The sequence below is a fragment of the Micromonas commoda genome, chromosome 1, assembly GCF_000090985.2.
Source record: "Micromonas commoda chromosome 1, complete sequence".
In the NCBI taxonomy this organism is placed as follows: domain Eukaryota; kingdom Viridiplantae; phylum Chlorophyta; class Mamiellophyceae; order Mamiellales; family Mamiellaceae; genus Micromonas; species Micromonas commoda.
In genome coordinates this window covers 1167183-1185342 of record NC_013038.1, presented here as the reverse complement: position 1 = coordinate 1185342, position 18160 = coordinate 1167183, and the positions used below count along the sequence as shown (strand labels likewise).

The 18160-nt window shown below is 47.3% G+C and overlaps 6 protein-coding genes across 6 annotated transcripts; 2 read left to right on the top strand and 4 right to left on the bottom strand.

Annotated features, from left to right (window-relative positions):
* Positions 1-264: 264 nt before the first annotated feature.
* MICPUN_55270 (lectin domain-containing protein) lies at positions 265-3957 on the bottom strand (the record flags this gene model as incomplete). The annotated part of the gene is made up of 1 exon (XM_002507186.1): positions 265-3957. One exon carries the CDS (start codon positions 3955-3957, stop codon positions 265-267), a length of 3693 nt encoding a protein of 1230 aa, XP_002507232.1.
* A 1930-nt stretch (positions 3958-5887) lies between these two features.
* Positions 5888-8788, bottom strand: TIM (predicted protein; the record flags this gene model as incomplete). The annotated part of the gene is made up of 18 exons (XM_002507185.1): positions 5888-5920; positions 5982-6094; positions 6146-6282; positions 6337-6404; positions 6468-6500; positions 6575-6697; positions 6756-6860; positions 6914-7006; positions 7072-7203; positions 7265-7397; positions 7458-7537; positions 7598-7618; positions 7679-7725; positions 7788-7893; positions 7962-8024; positions 8097-8389; positions 8457-8609; positions 8671-8788. 18 exons carry the CDS (start codon positions 8786-8788, stop codon positions 5891-5893), a joined length of 1848 nt encoding a protein of 615 aa, XP_002507231.1. The 3' UTR covers positions 5888-5890.
* A 2302-nt stretch (positions 8789-11090) lies between these two features.
* MICPUN_55267 (predicted protein) lies at positions 11091-11981 on the top strand (the record flags this gene model as incomplete). Its single annotated transcript, XM_002507581.1, has 1 exon — positions 11091-11981. The coding sequence occupies one exon, from the start codon at positions 11091-11093 to the stop codon at positions 11439-11441; it is 351 nt and encodes a 116-aa protein (XP_002507627.1). The 3' UTR covers positions 11442-11981.
* Positions 11961-12635, bottom strand: MICPUN_55266 (predicted protein; the record flags this gene model as incomplete). The annotated part of the gene is made up of 1 exon (XM_002507184.1): positions 11961-12635. The coding sequence occupies one exon, from the start codon at positions 12633-12635 to the stop codon at positions 11961-11963; it is 675 nt and encodes a 224-aa protein (XP_002507230.1).
* Positions 12636-14968: 2333 nt separating this feature from the next.
* MICPUN_55265 (mid-like protein type b) lies at positions 14969-15544 on the top strand (the record flags this gene model as incomplete). Its single annotated transcript, XM_002507580.1, has 2 exons — positions 14969-15304; positions 15389-15544. 2 exons carry the CDS (start codon positions 14969-14971, stop codon positions 15542-15544), a joined length of 492 nt encoding a protein of 163 aa, XP_002507626.1.
* Positions 15545-16149: 605 nt separating this feature from the next.
* ATPB (H+-or Na+-translocating f-type, v-type and A-type ATPase superfamily) lies at positions 16150-18087 on the bottom strand (the record flags this gene model as incomplete). Its single annotated transcript, XM_002507183.1, has 6 exons — positions 16150-17060; positions 17135-17252; positions 17311-17399; positions 17468-17543; positions 17596-17718; positions 17794-18087. The coding sequence occupies 6 exons, from the start codon at positions 18085-18087 to the stop codon at positions 16150-16152; spliced, it is 1611 nt and encodes a 536-aa protein (XP_002507229.1).
* Between the last annotated feature and the right edge of the window lie 73 nt (positions 18088-18160).

Below are 18160 nucleotides of genomic sequence, written 5' to 3'. Positions count from 1 at the left end.
AAATCCAGAATATAATTATTACCTTCGTAGATAATACGGGTTAACTTTACCAGCAGTACATTACCTGTATGTGTGCATGCCGATTATCTCTATCTCTACAGACGCTTTTACCAGAACTTCTGGTAGTGCTTATGATGCGCCGACCACCGATCGATGGAAAGCCCAACGGGTATCAGATAATAGATGCGTGCTCCATCCAGCGGGTGGTTCTGGCTGACCTCTTTTTCGTGGGGTGGCAGTCAGCTTGTGACTCCTCGACTTCTGTCAGTAGGAAGAAAAGTTCCAAGATAATATGTCAATAGCTTGCCATGCCTCACCAGTACCAGTTGTGAACCCGATCCAAGCTGTGCTTTGATTCGGCCTCAATATTGTTTCGATGGACAAGGGGACTGTCAGAACTGGGATGGACATTTCATCCACAAAAATAGAGAGGAGGGCAGGATTGTCCTTGACAAAATCCACGAGCTTTGGTGATGATCCCTTGAGGTAGCCTGATTCAATTGCTGCAATCACATGATCATAGCTAGGAGCTGGCTCATATGATATACGCACGTTATGCACTTCTCCGTTGGTGATATTGGGAATGTTCAAAGTAAATCCCAAGTGGGCATTGTGGTGAGCATCATTCGTGCCCGCTCCATTCGTGTGCACTGCAATGTGATGCCCAAAAGGCTCAGACATTTCAGGATTATGCCATGTGTCAAATTCCACAGCGAGGCTGTGTCGTAATCCTTGATAACCAATACCAGGTCCAAGATCTCCAACGTCTGTGATGGCGGGTGGTTTTTCTTTGTCGTCGCGAACAACGAAAGCGAAACCATCACCGCCAACAGTAGAACATGTCCGATGTGTGTGTATGTGCACAGCCTCTGAGAACGATCGAGATACCTGATAGACATCTTCACAACGCTCTGCAGGTTCAGAAAGGAGAAAAGCAAAGGAACACTCCCAATGCGCCGTTACGGTTTCCCTTGAATTACCCCAAACTGCACCTGCACTGTGGCGTTTGGCATGTGATAATCGCGCTGCAGAATAACACGTCCGGTTCTTACTGATGCCCATATTTTTGCCATCATATTCGTCATAATTATCGGGGCTAAACGTTATCCACGATACCGTCCCAATAGCATCCGATCGAACAGGTCCTCTCATTGCGTCTGACCCAAAACCATCCCCTGATCGAAACGAATCGAGAAGGCGTGGAGTTTGGCTGCTCTGTTGTGCCGAGCCGCCTCCGTAATCTTGAATCCACCAGCCGCCAGAAAGGCGCCAGCTCCCACCTTCCCAAGATCGCTTTTGGTGTATAGAAAAACGTCCAGTGTCGTTCACGTATCTGGTGCGTACAATAGGCCAGCCATCCCCAGTCTGTCCCTCCCAAGGATACCATACTTTCAAGCATGTCGGGGCTAATGGCTGACTATCGTATTGCCACTCCGTGGAGCAAGTGCACTTCTGGTCGATCCAGTCTCCAGATACGTCATAGATGTACTCATCAAGCGGATTCCAAGCGCGGTCAGACTGCCCGTTTGTGTCAGTGATGTTCTCAGAAGTAATCATGCCCAACGAGTTTCCCGGTAGTTTTTTTCCGTGGAGCCTGTGATTCTTACCTCGCCACGTGGAGCCTGTGCAATACGGGTAAATTATGCGCTCCATACCGGGCATGATCGCAATTGGCATGAAGACTCCTCCATTCCACAACTCACTGGCTTGCCCTTCGACGATCACTGCGTTATCTACCCCTGCCTGACCTGGACTATCAATTAGTTTACTCGCAGATCTTTCTTGCCAATCTTGCACTCGAGCCTGATACTGACTAGTGTAGCCGTAGTGAATGGTTTGCTTTTGCGTGTAGCTAGTCATTTGAGAAACCAGTGTAGCAGGCAGCAACGGAATGTTCACCTTATCTCCCGTAGTGCTATCAATGACCGGGATCGAGCCCGTTTCGAGCTCGTTAATTGTATATGGGCCTTCTTCTTTGCCATATACCATGACCACCCATTCGCGTCTCTCGCGCAAACTTGGAGGAGGTGGGGGCTCCAAGAACATACGGCATTCCCCTTTTGCATAATCAGTGAAATTTGGAACACCAGGTTGATTGACCCGCTCGAACCATGTAATCGTTTTTCTTCCTTCGCCGTCCGTGCCATTTGGAAAAGCGATCCAATTTTTCCATTTATCAGGACCTTCTGTACGAACAAACTGGCAGGTCTTATCCATCCCCGTCCAGCCGTTTCCTGGAGGGGCACAATCATACAAAATGCCCGTTTCAGAAGCTCTGCAGGTGGAGCAGTCACCGCCACATACTCCACATCCATCAACGACCAAACCCGAGCCATACTTCCCATCGCATCCGATGCACGTTGATCCGTTATAACCAAAACCCCGGCATTCCCCACATTCATCAAACAATCTGCGACCTTCGAGGTTGAAGTATGCAGAATAGTCCATAACATAAGGATCGAAAGGAACAGTGGCCGTCATGTTGACGAGTAGATTTTTGTAGCAGTCATCATTGTAGGTTTCTGAGCCACTGCATGTACAGCAGTGATCGTAAACTTCACCTGAAAAAGCGATACCGTCACAACCACTGCAAGACGCGTTCACCAGATGTGTGTAGTTGGGATTTTTCTGGTCCATACAAACAAAACAACCATCGAGCGTTTTGCCACTATTTGGCACGCCATCGCACCCGCAGCAACCGCCTTCACCAGCATTACATGCTGTTTCGAACTCTGCAGGCTCACTACAACCACTTCCAACCTCTCCTAATTCACCCAAGAAGCTCAAAAAGCGAAAGTCGGAGGATCCTGCACATCTGTCAATCACCCTACCACTATTTGGGATGCCATCGCATCCAAGACATGTTCGATTGTCTCCAAAGCAGATCCCGCACTGATCAACTTGTAAGTTGTGGCCTCCACAAATCATGCAATCATCAGGAAAAAGTCCGTCGTCCGGTACTGGCTCGCCGAGAAGAATTGTGTCTCGGGGATCACAACCTGCACAGCTGCTGTTATCTCCATGACAGACACCACATATATCTCTTGGATTTGAAGTGTTGCTGGCAACATAGATATCGTAATAGCAAGAGCTATTATCATCTGAAATTAGACGATCCTTCATAGCATGCCAACCTTGTGTAAAGTACTCTTTTGCCTCTACGTATGTTCTGTAAATCGCTTTGTCTCGAACATAAGGTGTCGTACCAGTTCGGTTCCCAAGATCAAGTTGAAATGAGGCAGCTAGTTCTGACGCACTCTTCATCAACCCCCGAGCCGTTGACCACATATGCTCAGCAAATGAGTGGCTGACTGGAGGCCCATTGAAGACAGAACCAGACAGCCCTTTCCAATGCGGCTCACGATTCACACACTCGCAGCAAAAATTTACGAGACTTTGTCCAAATGCTGTTCCCGCGCAATCACAGCACCAGCTGCGCTTTAGAGGGTCTGTAGACGCACAGCTTAAACCGGAGCAAACCCCACAACTGTCGAGTTCATTGGCCGAGTTTGCTGCACCATCACACCCAACACAGCCGCCAGTGAAATAGTTTGGAGCGCCCTGGCGCGAGAAAAGCTGGCCCGCGGGATCCCCACACACCCCGCAGTCGTCAATGACACCACTGCTGTGCAAACTTTCGTAGATGCCTGCGTTTCCATCTTCCGTGCAACTCCCGCAGGTAGAGTTGAATAGGAAGGACGAACTGAAATCACTTCCGCACCGACCGCACGCGTCCAGCACTAAACGCGAGTTCGGAATTCCGTCGCATCCTTGGCAGCTGGTGGAGTCTCCGTCGCACAAGCCACAAATGTCGTACTCTTTATTATAGTAAACGCTTGCTCCCGAATAAGTCACCGGCGAGTCGGCAGTGAGTACAGAGAGTTCGATGGTAGCCTCTGCGCCGCTCGCAATTAACGAGAAGAAGCCCGACAACGCGACAACCACAACCCTACGCATAAGAACGCCTTGCTTGAAGAAAGAGTGAGTGAAAGGTTATTTGATTGATCGGAAACTGCCAAGGACATATTTTTAGCTCACCATGCACGCGATAGCTCGAGCAGCCCGTTTGCGCTCGAAGCTCCGAATATCGCTGGTCGCCGTGTGCCAAAAATTGTTATTTGTACGTATTGTTATATTTATTTGTATGTACATATGCACATGGTAGAGAATTTGTACGGATGCTCCATCGGCGGTAATCATAATAAGTAGCTAGTGTACACTTAAAGTTATGGGTACATGACTGGTAACATACATACGTACGTATGATATATGTACCTTCATATGTATTCGGCATATATAGCCGATATTACACTTCCTAAATGTCACAATCACCTGGTATCGTTTATCAAGGTCGAAGGTCTATCCGTTCCATACATTGTTGACATTTTTGGATTTTTAGCTCGAGAATCTTGAGTCAGCGTTCCATATAGTTGTCACACAATGTTTACTCATATAAATGGGTATTTAAAATAAGGTTTGATATTTACATTTACATATTTAAACATATGATACGAACGAAGGTAGACCACGAACGAAGGAAGGTACGGTTTCAAAGGCTAGTTGACGGTCTATTAACTCGTTAAAACATGATTTTGGACCAGGTACCATATTGTCGTTATTATCAACAGTCGCCGCGCCTTCGGCGCTTCTGATCCTCCCCATTCATCGCGCCTTCGGCGCTTCTGACCCTGCTCGTGCATCGCGCCTTCGGCGCATCTGACCCTACCTGTGACTCTCGCGCCTCTCGAGATCCCAGCGTTTCCCTCTTTCCTCGTACGCGACGAAACGCCCAACGCGCCGCTTTGTACGGTCATTAATTATGTCTATGTCGGATCTGCCTGAAAATATATTAAGTAAGTGTTAGAGTTTTTCATGCATTTGAGATCATTTGAGTATATATTAAAATAATCTTTATTACCAGCTTTTCAATAGCAATTCCGATCGAAAGAGGCGGGGGTAATAACACTTAATCTTACGAAGAATTTTAATGCATGCATATGAATATGCAGTAATATACATGCATGCGTGCGTGAATCATGCGTGCAGACATCCATGCAAACATGTACCAGTCATGTACCCATAACTTTAAGTGTACACTACTTATTATGATTACCGCCGATGGAGCATCCGTACAAATTCTCTACCATGTGCATATGTGAATGAATGAAGTGCCAAGTGAACAAGGATGTTTTTTGCTTCCGTTTGCCTCTCTCATTTCTGCCTCGCGGTGGGCGGTTAGTGGGGCGTCGATGTCATGACGGTTGAACATCGCAGAAATCCTTTAGCGCTTGAGATATTCAACAAAAATGTTGTACTTTTGCTCGTCCTTCGACTCTTTATTCTTCGCTATTTTAGCGCTCAAGAATTTTTTCAAAAATCCTGCTCAGGGGGCACGTTTATTCAGCCTGACTTACTTAACTGGAACTAAAGAGGTATGTCATTATCGCCACAATGACATCCAACTTTTCGCGCGTTGATGCGCAATGTTCTTGCTCCAGGTGCATTCAGTAGAGCGCGCGAACCGACGAAACATAGTATTCGGCACGCTCCTCTCAATCGATCAGTTCATAGCAAAGTTACAAGGGGAAAAGGTCGAGAGGGTTGCTTCATTTCGTGTATATCAAAGCAATAACTACAAAGTGCAAACTTTGGAAACTGCAACGGGCATTTCTGTGTTGTTGTTCTCAGATCCAACGTTCCCAGATGCGAAGTCACGACTGCGCAGATGTTGTCACATTTTCCACAAATATAGACACAATAATTTTACTCAAGAGAATGGGCCAAGACCATGCAAACATTCATGCGTGCTCGAGCAAGAACTCGTGCGAGTGCTTAGATTAAATTAAAACAGGTCGGACAACAAAATATGCCGCAAGGTGCGGACGATTTACTAGCAGACAGTGCCGAGGAACTTACTTCTCTGAAACCGAAGTGGGTTGTTATGCAAATGTTATGCTGGCATATGTTGTAAGAAATCATACCTTGTAGTCCATGTGTTCGCCGCGTTCATCCATGTATATGCCGTTCATGAAATTCACAATAGCTGCAGAGATCCCGCCTTTAGGCACAAGAAAAGCCGAAATTTCGTTGTTCCCTGAAGATCCTTTGTCAGATACTTCACGATGTTATATTATTCATAACTTGCCTGCTGCTGCAAAGAGAGTTTCCAAGCTGCTCACGTCATGCAACGTGTTTTCCATCCCGCGTTCCATGATTTCATCGACGTAGTTTAACAGCATGACGTTTAGTCTCTTCGAATTAAGGTTCGTAAACGCCAAAAGTCTTGTATTCAGTAGAAATGTTAGCTTCTTACGTGAATAAATATGCGATAAATACCTTATGTGGTTAGAAATAGTCTTTTCATAGAAAATATCTTTCAGATTGATGACGAAACGTGGATCGATCTGTAGTTGCTTGTGTTATTTCTATGTTTACCAGTCGATGGCTGTAAGTAAAAACTTTTTTACCAGACGTTTTAAGCCGTATCCCAGGTGCATGACCTGATTTTCAAGCATTTGTCGCTAAGTGAGCACGCATAATTGACGTCGGCATCTTTGAAAATATGTTTCCCTACTTCCGTAGCGTTTGCGAGATATATCAGAGGCGCTTCGCCTGTTCGGTACGATCTGACGACTGAGCTAGCACGCTGCAGGAGATCGTCGCTGTTTGATTTCACGAAGATTTCAGATAGTACTGCCTGTCAATCTTAGATGAGGATCCAACGCATCTAAACTTGTTGACTAGTGATTGCCAACCTCACATGCAAATCGATCATATTGCACTCCCCTTGACATGATTGTCGTCATCATAGCGAACATTTCCTTGACCAAACCAGATACAAGCACCACGCCCCAAACATTCTGTGGACGAAGGAATAATCAGTTTCATTCCCTTAATTAAGTAAATTCCATACCTTCGTCTGCTCATGTTCTGCCCAGGTCGTTTGGAGCCAGGCGAATACCTCTTTGTCAAAAAGATTTGAAATTCCCGCGCTGTTCGGCGCGTCCTAAAATGCACTTAAAGTAAGACTAGGCGTGCACGTTTCGGAACTTTCAAACGGTCAAATGCCACCATCTCATTAACTTCGCAGCTGATTTGTGTATATGAAACAAAAAAATATGAGAGACAGAGGAAACTTTTTACTCGCAGCGCCTTTTCTTCACTCTCAGTTTCAAGTTGCTGCCGATGTCTGATGGAAATCCACTGACGACAAGAAACGTAAACACGTGACCTGTCAGATTGTCTGAAGAAGCTGTAGACCGACCGAAGCCAACAAAACTTCATTGAGAGCGCCCTTCACAAGCGTTCTAGCAAGTTCAACCAATCTTTCGAGAGTAGTGGCTTGAATGGGAGTCACACTTGACTCGTCCAACGAAATGTTCTCTCCGAAGTATTGTCTAGAAAACGAGTATATTTGATTGATGCACCTTTGTGAACTTAACATCAAACGCCCACACCTTGACGTCGCCACAGGACGATTCGTGATAGACGGTGAAGCATTTGAAGTTGAATTTCGTCCACCGAAGTGACTATGACGCTGTATGTAGAGGTTGCAATTAATTGATGTCCCGCCCTTGCCAGGACAAATAGCACTGACCACTGATAAACGACGCACGCTCTGCTGTAGAAAAAGAGATGGGGAATCACGAACATTTTTTCACAGATAAGTGTGACATACCCCGAAGGTGTCACGTTGGCCACTTTGATTCTCCTTCAAGCCCAAGCCTGGGAGTAGCAAACAACGACTTATGTCTCCAGTTGAAAATGACGTGACGGCGAGCAGCTACCATCAAAACCACGCAACAGTTGACGTGGAGTGCAAGATTGGAAGATCAAATGGAAGATTTCGGTAAGCAAAGCACTGTCATCAGAGAGTTGTTTCTTTCTGACATCCTGAATTCGACAAAAGACTGTTGGTTCAGAAGAAACGCTTACATGTAAAGTCCAATTTTCGAATGCACCTTTGCGACTTGGATCAGCACATCAATCACGTGGGTTTCGAAAAGCATCTGAATAATCCTTTCCTGGCACAAATAGGTTTTTTAAGCAGCAAAGGCCTGCAAAGACTCTAATACCAAGACTGTGTGAAAAAGCACCTTAACATGGCATGTGAATTTTACGTCCGTGCACAGTCTGTGCCTCTCGTCAGTTAAGAGGCAGTTTCGTATGAATGTCAGGAATAGTTGAATGGTCTTTCCGTCGTCATCTTTGAGTCGAAGGTTGCTGCTCTCAAGTCGTTCAAGAGGTCCGCGGAGGCAAGAAAATAATATTGGGAAAATTTCTCGTCTTTGTAAAAGGTTTTCGAGCGTGTGAGAAAGATAACGTCGCTGTTCTGAGACGTTCTTTGCGCTGGCGTCAGCAGGCAAAGTCAGGAAGACCAGTAACTTGACTGCGCGAAGACGTGAGAAATAAGGAGTGTTACTACACCAGCGCTGATCTGATCGAAGCTTCCTCACCAGAATCAAGAATCAAACTTTCAGAACCATGGTAAGTAAGCACCAACGGGAGGAGATGGGTCTGAAGAAAGTCCCATGAATGTAAGAGAAAAGCGACCGGCCTCTCGTGCGACTGGTCGTGCCGAAGAAAACGTAAAATGTCCTGGAGTGTCTCTGGAAATTGTGCATGGTTTAAAGACTTTGGTTGCTTTGGGCCTGAAACACATCGAAGTACCGTGGCACATCGGATCCTTAACGTAAGGCGAGTCCCGCAAGCGGGAATCCCGCCGTCTGCCCAAGGAACTGACGAGACTCTGGAGATGGGCCTCGGCGAAGGTAATTGCACTGTACATCGTGTCACTCGAGCTCCACAGGAAAGCGACAAGATCAACCGGCAACAAATATTTCTGTATGTAGTTGAGACTACTTGCAGGTTCGGTCGGGTCAGCTAAGCTAGCTAGTCAGCCAGCTAGCAGGTGTTCAGTCCAGTCGCTCGGATACCTGCCTTGAAAGAGCACTGGGCCGAACACTTTTGTAAGGCAAGCTCATCATATTCGGCTGAGAAAGTCAATCATCTGATTTTTTCGAACACGCAAAAACTTACGCAAATTTCACATATCATAATCATATATATGTGCGTGTATATACATACCATTTGCCCTGTATCGTAGACTTTCGGTCGGTAGTGGGGTTACCATACGATCATCGGTCGGTTGCAAATACAGACACGCCAAGAAATGTAACGCGGGTCCGACCCGCAGCGGGTCTCTGACGTAATCGACGGTTTGTAACTCAAGGAAATCACGTGCCCTTATCGCACACGCAAATAGTCACAACTTTTTGTGCGAGATTCGGGACGAAGTACGTACCTTCAGAAGGTAGTACTGAAGTCACGTTAGCACCATATTCCACCCGGATTTTTTCGACCCTGTAGATTTTTATTCGTCTTCTGATTGGTCCGTCATCGTCAATTCGTCTTCTGATTGGTCGTGAGTTCGATCATTTCCATAAATCGTAGACTAAGTCACCGTACGATCACCGTTTTGTCACTTTATTTCTGACTACAACGCTGTGCGACGGCTTCCCGTTTTTTGGAGTACGACTGTTCAGCGAGACGTTCTTATCGTTGCGCTAGGCGTGCACGCACACATCGTCCTCACACGCACGCCACTTCTGAAGGAAGCACGACGCTAACGCGTCTTCCTAAGAGGCAGTGGTCGACGTCGAAGTTGACCGATCATCGATGAAAATTCAGCTTCAAATCTAAACTATGTGCACTTCTTCATCGAAGCTGCATCGATCAAATCGTCTAAAACTTCGTCCCGAACCAGCCGACCGCGTCGTCATTTCTGAGTTATAAATCGTGGGTCATTCAAAAGGGAGGCACTTACGCAATCGGAGATGGCGAAAACGTGGTGACAGAGTTGACAAGGCAGCACCTGGACCGCACGACGACACCGCGTGCGTCCGAATCTTGATAGAGAGTGGCATCATATTATGGCATGGTCGGATCCTATACACTGTAATGGACAGTTCCTTCACTGAAGGTACGTCCTGAAACTCGCATCCACGGTCGGGAGGTGCGCATCAACACGGGTTGGCCTTCCCCTCACTTAGTGCAAAAAGTCTCCATCTGTGATGCCAACCATCAGGTGCAGGGGCGGGCCACTACTGGCGAAGCTAGCGAGTATCTCAAGAAGACCTCGGTGAGAGACTTGCTCGTCATGCCATATCGAACCAGGCGAAGCAGTGAAACGATGTCGCTCACCGTTAAGATTACCGCGCTATGGGCGCTCAAAGTGCCACTGGAGGAGGTGTGTAGATTTGGCCACCACATCCCAGGGCTCGCAGCAAACATCAGACGTTTGCTGAGCCACGCAGATAACCACCGGCGCCACGTCTCAGGACGGAGGTAACAGGCGCGACTCTCACAGAGGGACTTACTCACAATGGCGTTTGAGAGCCGATCATGTCATAATATGATATCACTCTCTGTCAAGATTCGGACGCACGTGGTGTCGTCGTGCACGCCAGGTGCTGCCTTGTCAACACAGTTCCATTTCCTGACCCAAAATTTATTACAACCGTCCGAATTCGGGTCCGACCGACGGTCAACGATATGGCAAATGGATCTGTGTTACGGATTTTTTTTGGGCGTGGCGCGCTTCAGGATGTGTATAGGGAGTGGCCGACGAGCCGCTTCGCGGCTGTTTAAATTCTAAACCCTGAAAACCTAACCCCAACCCCCTAAAGACACGGCGCGGACCCTAAAGATAAAGCGTGCCGCTTGTTACTCGCACGTCAGCGGCTACGTGAGCGCCCATCTTGCTCCTTGCTCATGTAAAAAACCGCTCCTGTCAGCGCGTGGCACGCATCAGGATCTATACGGGGAAATTAACTCAAGGATGGTCATTCCTGCCCCGGGGCAAAAAAAAACCGTAATTATCCACATACGTCGTTAAACTATCGCGGTAGATATGGGTATAAGCATATTTCTTTATCTTAATACCTCATTAATGAGCAGCGCTGAACCCGCGTTAAAAGACCTTTCTCCCTGTTTCTACCGTTCACTCTTTGACTCGTTGACTAGCTAGCTAGCTAGCTAGCTAGCTAAAAGTAGGTTAGCGGTTTATTCGCCCCGACGTATGTGCAAACATGGTCTTTTCTCGGGTTGATGCGATGATATCGATCTTCCCTAAGACGACCTCCTTTCAAGGACATTCTAGCCAAGCGGGAGGTGTTAAAAAGACTTCGGTCTTGGTCAGTGAAGAAAGCGAGGATGCACTCTTTCGTCATAGGCTTGGTGATGTCGTGGTGAGCTATCATAAGATTTTCTCCGGAGCTGCGATTCTTCAGACTAGCTTACGGTCGATCGAGCTATCGGACCAGGTCAGAGGTTTAGTTGTTCCGTCGATGAACATGAAAAGACAGCCGTCACAGTGTAGGAAAAAGAGGAAAGGCAAGAAAGAACGCAATAAGTCACCGGTGTCAGAAAAGAGGTCGTAACCGGATGACACCCGGTGTTCGGCACGTCTTTGTGTTCAAGCAATGGGAGGTTCATGTCAGCGCAAGGTGGACGAGTGTGCATTTTTTCATCCGACTTGATCATGTCCGCCATTCCTAAGACGTTTAGCTCGTTTAGATTTGCAAACTCCTTCCTAGCTTTTGTGTTGCTCTCATGAAGCATGAAGGGACATTTGTTACTAACGTTTTGAGAGGCAGCTGTCACGTCAAACAGACCAGCCCCATTTTGTAGGAGAGCTTGGTTCCGTTACTGAACGTTTGGTGCTACGAACGATGCGACTCTAGGGGCTCGTGCGCAGTTGTTGCAAGGAAAGTTAGCATGCGAGCTTTAATTGTAGAGTGTGCCAAGGTCTCTGGGAGAGGAGCAAGGTGTGAGCAACATCAAGCTTGAAGTTCTCGGGATGGAGCAACATTGTTGGTACAGACACAAGGTGAAGAAAGTTCGATGATCGAAATGTCCGGACGATACTGTCTGGGTAGTTAAATACTGTGAAGTTTTTTTCACACAATTTCAGGGTTGTTGAAGTAGTATGCTGCGGTGGCTTCGCGGAACACATCGGCAAGGGGAACACCCTCGCTGCGTGCTACTTCGGCGCAGTCTTCGTATTCTGCGTGAGCATTCACAGTTGCTTCACCAATTTTAGCTACTTTGATCCGCACTGATGAGCCCCAACGCGTTTGGACCGTTTCTATGTGTCTTCGTAAGCTTACCCGTTCGCAGTTCTGCAAGCGAACGCCAATACTGCTTGTTTCCTTTTTCGACACAAAAGCTAAGTAAGGATACCGTGGTTCGGCGAAGAATTGTCTACGGACCTTGAATAGTAAGTGCACAAGGTCCTCGGCATCGCACGCCTTGCAAAGAATACGAAGTGTCGTACCAGGTCGCCCTTTCTTCATGTATACTGGTGCCGACCACACATCAAGTCCCCCAGCCAAGAGAAGTTCTTCCATGGTGTAAGCCAGTACTTGAGGAGATGAATCATCTATATTGGTCTCGAGAAGGAGCAAATTTTCAACATGTACCTGCCTCCAAGTTGAACACGCCTGCTCGCAACGGGGTTTTATAGCGCGCGTACTGCATGGTGCAAGCCAAGTGTGAAGTTGCTTACTACAACTGCGGCAAGGCGTTCGCCGTTTGGAGCTACGGATATGATGGGAAGAGAGATGGAGTGACATTCTATGGAATGCCATGCATTTGATCATGCGGAAGTACTTTATCGTTTGCTTCTTGTTCAGAAAATGTATTCGTCAAGGTTCGCTCCAGTAGTCCTGCTACCTGACTGCCAGCTGTCATCCAGTTGCCTCCGAAGTATTCCACATAACCTCATGTTTATTTGAGAATCTGAACAGATGCTCCATCCGATGAACAAAATAAAGCCAATAATTTTAATTTCTCATCTTCGTACGTTTATTTCGTAAGCTCCGAGCGAGCGAGCGAGGTACCTTCGTTCGACCTTGCCGCTTGGGACTTTTTAATACATGGACTTCATCAGAAAACAAAGCACATAAAATAAAGCAAGGGCAACAAAAATAGTTCAATAAATATGATGGTTGAGTGAAAATCATGATCAGAAAGCGTGTGACCTGGCACGCTGGGATCGATACACCCGATGAATGGATTCAGATCTGGTTGTCGCTGCCTGAGTAACAAGGAGTGGCTGCGTATCACTCACTATGATCATGGTCAACCTTGTCATCATGTTTATAAACCAGGAAGTATCATGCCGCTTGGCGAACATGCGATGGTGATATATTTTGTCGTCCTTGGCTGACTTTTGTTTTTTGCATTATGGGTTTGAATTGTTTTTCATCCAGCAAACAATATATAAATAAATATGGAAATAAAGGTTATTATTTATAAAGAAGGATATTTAAAATAAAGTTAATGGCAGTGAATATAGCAGGCCCGGCTTAATTTTTGGCTAAATTTGAACCGTAATTTTTGGGTCTGTTTCGTCCCGCATCACATTTTTTTTTTGTTTACGAACGAATTTACAAGCGGTGCGGTTCGGCGTAAATTTGATCGTCTTGCAAACTGACACACACACCTCGATCGTGTCGTGACTCGAGGTTTATTTCCATCTTATTTACGGATGGGGAGGTACGAAGGTACATTATTTATATTGTCCACATTTTCGATTGATTTAGCGCCTCGTTTTACAGATGCCCCGAGCGAAATTTAATTATTTCCATATATGTAAACATCGTTTCGGAGTCGTTTCGAGCTCAGCGCGATGACGCTGTTCGCGTGTGACAGGCGTCGGACGAGCGACACCGCGCCCCGACGACGACGACGACGACGACGACGACCGCTCGTGCGCGCCGCGTCGCGCGACGCGGCTATGCCGACCACCTGGGGACGGACGACGCGCTCCACCACACCGTGCGCCGAATACGTAACGTGACTGTCCGGGCACTACTGGAGAGTTATTACTATATGCGCGATTTGTGTAGACATATGATGAGATCCTGTCAGAATAGACCATACTCCCTATATCGTTGACTTTCGGTCGGCAGCGGGGTTACCATACGATCACCGGTCGGTTGCAAATACCGACACGTGCTTCGAGCCAAACATTTTGGGTCGCGCGTGTTTTTTTCCGTATGGCGCCCAGTGTGGACGGCGAGCGCGCTAGACAACTGGCAATTACGCTACTCGGCGCCAAAGATGGAGGACGCCATCATCAACAGCGCGCCTTGGTGTTGAGGAGTTTGCGTCGTCAGATACGATGTTGCGCCTTAGCTACGACAATATCATGGGTTTACGAGTTAATAGACCGTCAACTCGCCATTGAAACCGTAGCTCAGGCGCAACGTCGTTTCGTGCGACGCAAACTCGTCAACACCAATGCGCGCTCCTGACGATGTCGTCCTCCAATTTTGGCGCCGAACAGCGTATTGGTGAGCCGCTCAGCGCGCTCGCCGTCCTGACTGGGCCTGACTAGGCGCCATAGGGAAAAAAAACACCCGCGACCCAATTTTAGTCAAAAGTCAACGAGTCAACGAAATCAACGAGTCAACGATATAGGGAGTATGGCTTATTATTCGGCGAAACGACACCTAGCCGATTCTACGTGAAACAATTTGCAAAAATGTCACGCTGACCTGGTACCGTCAACCAGCAGGAACAACTGTGATTATTACGTAGGAAATATTTTTTGATACGTACTCCATACACATATAAATACGAAGGTATTATCACATCATCTAAATAAGATTATCCATTAAAAGTCTTAGTTAGACTATTTTCCCATCCAGCCAGTTTTACGTGCCGGGGGTGGAGGTTTTACGTCGAAGGTACAACAGTGATTCGGGCGAACTTTCATCCGCGCTGCGATATCGTTGACTTATCGGTCGGCATGCATGGTGTAGCGAGTGACCTCGAGTAGCGCGACCCATGTCAACAGAGAAGAAGTTTTCATTCTCGTAAGACCGCTAAGCTTGTACACAAACGCATTTTGAAGCTTAGCCTTTCTCCGACACGTTTGCCTTATTACCAGAGTGCCACGATGCGAGCGACAATACTGGGCGGAGTTTTTGAAAGCATACGACCAGCACGTAAACTGCTTGACTGGAGTGAAGAAGCTCCGCGTTCCTGGCGGCGTCAAGACGAGACTGCAACAGAGCAGAGCTTGCACCCTTTCACGTACAGTTGCCAGTGTTTTTGGGCGAAAATCACTAGATGGGTCGTTGAAGACTCCATTTGCATTTGCGCCTATTTCTTTCCGAGTGAGTACCTTGTTGGACGTCTGAATAGTAGAGTTTACTCACTTGCTACTCTCCAGGTACTTGAAGAGCCAACGTTGCTTGCCTCGTCAGAGAATAAACCTCGCGGAATAGACAGGGTAAGCAGAATTTGGCTCTTATGTCGTATGCTCCTCATGTGTCTGTGTGATGCACATTGCTGACATCTCATAAACCCTCAGCAGATAACGTCGTACTTTCATCAATCAATTGATACCGCGGCAACTAATCTGAACACCTGTGCTACAATGCTGAAAAGAATATGTAGGCTACATGGCTTGCATCGCTGGCCCGGTCGAAAAGTAAGCACATCTCAAGTCACTGTCCTCGATTCTGAGTAATGACCTGCGCCATCTTTACCCTTTTCTCACACGCAGGTCGTGAGCTTGCGGAAAAAGATTTTGGCAACAGAAGGCCAACTCATCGCAGCCTCTCATTCAAAAGTGATGTTGAGAACGAAACTCAACATTCTGAAGCTTGAAATGGCAAACATCATGCTGTTGCCGTACTGATGAACATCGTTATGTCTTATGAGATGTGTTATGATAATGCTTCCGATTGAGACTTTAACTCACAGCCACCGGCGCTCCACCTTTTGTGTAGTCTAAAGTGGCTTCTGATGAACTTCGGGCTATGCGTATCTACGTGATTTCGTCAAACATTTACTCGTAACGTTAAAGGCTCGGTGAAGGAGGACATGAGAGAGTGGTTCAGCAGAAATTGGTCATTTTTCATTTTTATTGTTATTCAGAACTGCTGAAACTTTATCGCCGAGGCTTAAACAATTTAAGCTAGCCCTTAGTCGCTCAAAGCTAATAAAGACCTTGACAAAACCCGAACAAACACGCATGGAAGTGAAGAACGTTCTCAATTACAAAACATATTTAGAAGCACGCAAGGCTCTCATAAACCAAAATTCAGTACAGCTTTCATCGTCGTTGGCGGGCTATGCTACTTGTTTTGCAAGTTCATCTGCTTTTGCCACGACCTCATTGATGTCGCCAACCATGTAAAATGCCATCTCAGGAAGATCATCATACTGACCTCCAAGTAGGCCTTTGAATCCTGAGATGGTGTCCATGAGGTCCACGTACTTTCCAGGAGTTCCAGTGAATACCTCAGCCACGTGGAAAGGTTGCGACAAGAACCGCTGGACTTTACGAGCCCGTGAGACGGTCATTTTGTCCTCTTCGGAAAGCTCGTCCATTCCTAGAATGGCTATGATGTCCTGGAGATTCTTGTAGTCCTGCAAAACTTTCTGCACCCCGCGTGCTGTTGCATAATGTTCTTCACCAAGAGCAAGGGGGGACAGCATCCTCGAAGTTGAATCAAGGGGATCAACAGCCGGATAAATGCCAAGCTCTGCGATTCCTCGTGAGAGAACTGTGGTTGCATCAAGGTGAGCAAATGTTGTTGCGGGGGCAGGATCAGTGAGATCGTCTGCAGGGACATAGATAGCCTGAACAGAGGTGATAGAACCTTTCGTTGTGGTGGTGATTCGCTCTTGCAAACCGCCGAGATCGGTAGCAAGGGTAGGCTGGTAGCCCACCGCAGATGGGATTCGACCGAGTAATGCTGAAACTTCTGAATTCGCTTGTGTAAAGCGGAATATATTGTCCACGAACAGAAGAACATCCTGCCCTTCAAAATCTCTGAAGTACTCGGCGACCGTCAGACCAGTTAGTCCGACTCGGGCTCGAGCTCCCGGAGGCTCATTCATCTGCCCATAAACGAGCGTACATTTGGAGTCGCTCGCTTGGTTTCCAAGCTTTATGACTCCGCCTTCAATCATTTCGTGGTACAGATCATTTCCTTCCCGGGTGCGTTCTCCAACTCCGGCGAATACCGAGAAACCACCTGCCAGAAGGAAAGTCTTATGTTCAGCTGGTGCATCAGAAAGCATGAGCTGTACACGTTGAATAATTACTTGCCGTGTGCTTTTGCGATGTTGTTGATAAGCTCCATGATAAACACGGTCTTCCCGACACCAGCGCCACCAAAAAGGCCTATTTTGCCACCTTTCTGGTAGGGTGCCAAAAGATCAACCACCTGCGTAGCAGATGCGCTCATCAAATGTTATTCAAACTTTACGGTCGCATGCGCTTACCTTAATGCCGGTGACGAGCATTTCCATCTCCGTGCTTTGATCAACAAAAGGTGGTGCTTCGCGGTGAATTGCAAGAGTAGAACTTGTTTCTGGAGTTGGCATGAGGTTAACTTTGGGAGAAAGCTGAAGAAAGATTGATGTGAGCGCATATCCTCACCGATCGGTCCGCATTCATCGATGGGCTCTCCGATGACGTTCATGATCCGACCAAGAGTGGCACGCCCAACTGGTATCTGCAAACAAAGTAAATAGGGTTTCACTTTCTGTTCGAGTTCCAAAACACACCTGGATGGGACTTCCGGTGTTGACAACCCCTTGCCCGCGAACGAGCCCTTCCGTGGTATCCATCGCGATAGTCCGCACAGTATTTTCGCCAAGGTGTTGGGCAACTTCCAATACGAGGCGGACCTTCGGGCAAGCATCGCGTCAATATGGGAGTCGGTGAGAAGGATTCCTTGAGAAGCGGGGATAATCTTTTCTTACGTCGTGTCCGTCCACTTCAAGGGCTGACATGATCGGCGGTAATTCTCCGTCGAATTGCACGTCAACCACGGCTCCGATGACTTGGGTAACTCGTCCATCGAACGCACTGGTTCCACCAGCAGCTGCAAAGCCCCTTGTTTGCATCGCCCCCTTCGATAATTCCCGGGTCGAGCAAACGAAGTGCCGGTTCGCGAGGATATTGCCAAGGCTGCATCCTCTGCTGATCGCAGGCCCGGCGAATGAAAAGAAGGGTCGGGAAAGTCTTGATGAGACGCGCAGATAACGCCAGGCCATGCTTGACCAGTTCGACTTCGTTTTCGAGCTTGGAGTTTGCGGGCGGCAAACGAACGAACGAACGAACGAATGA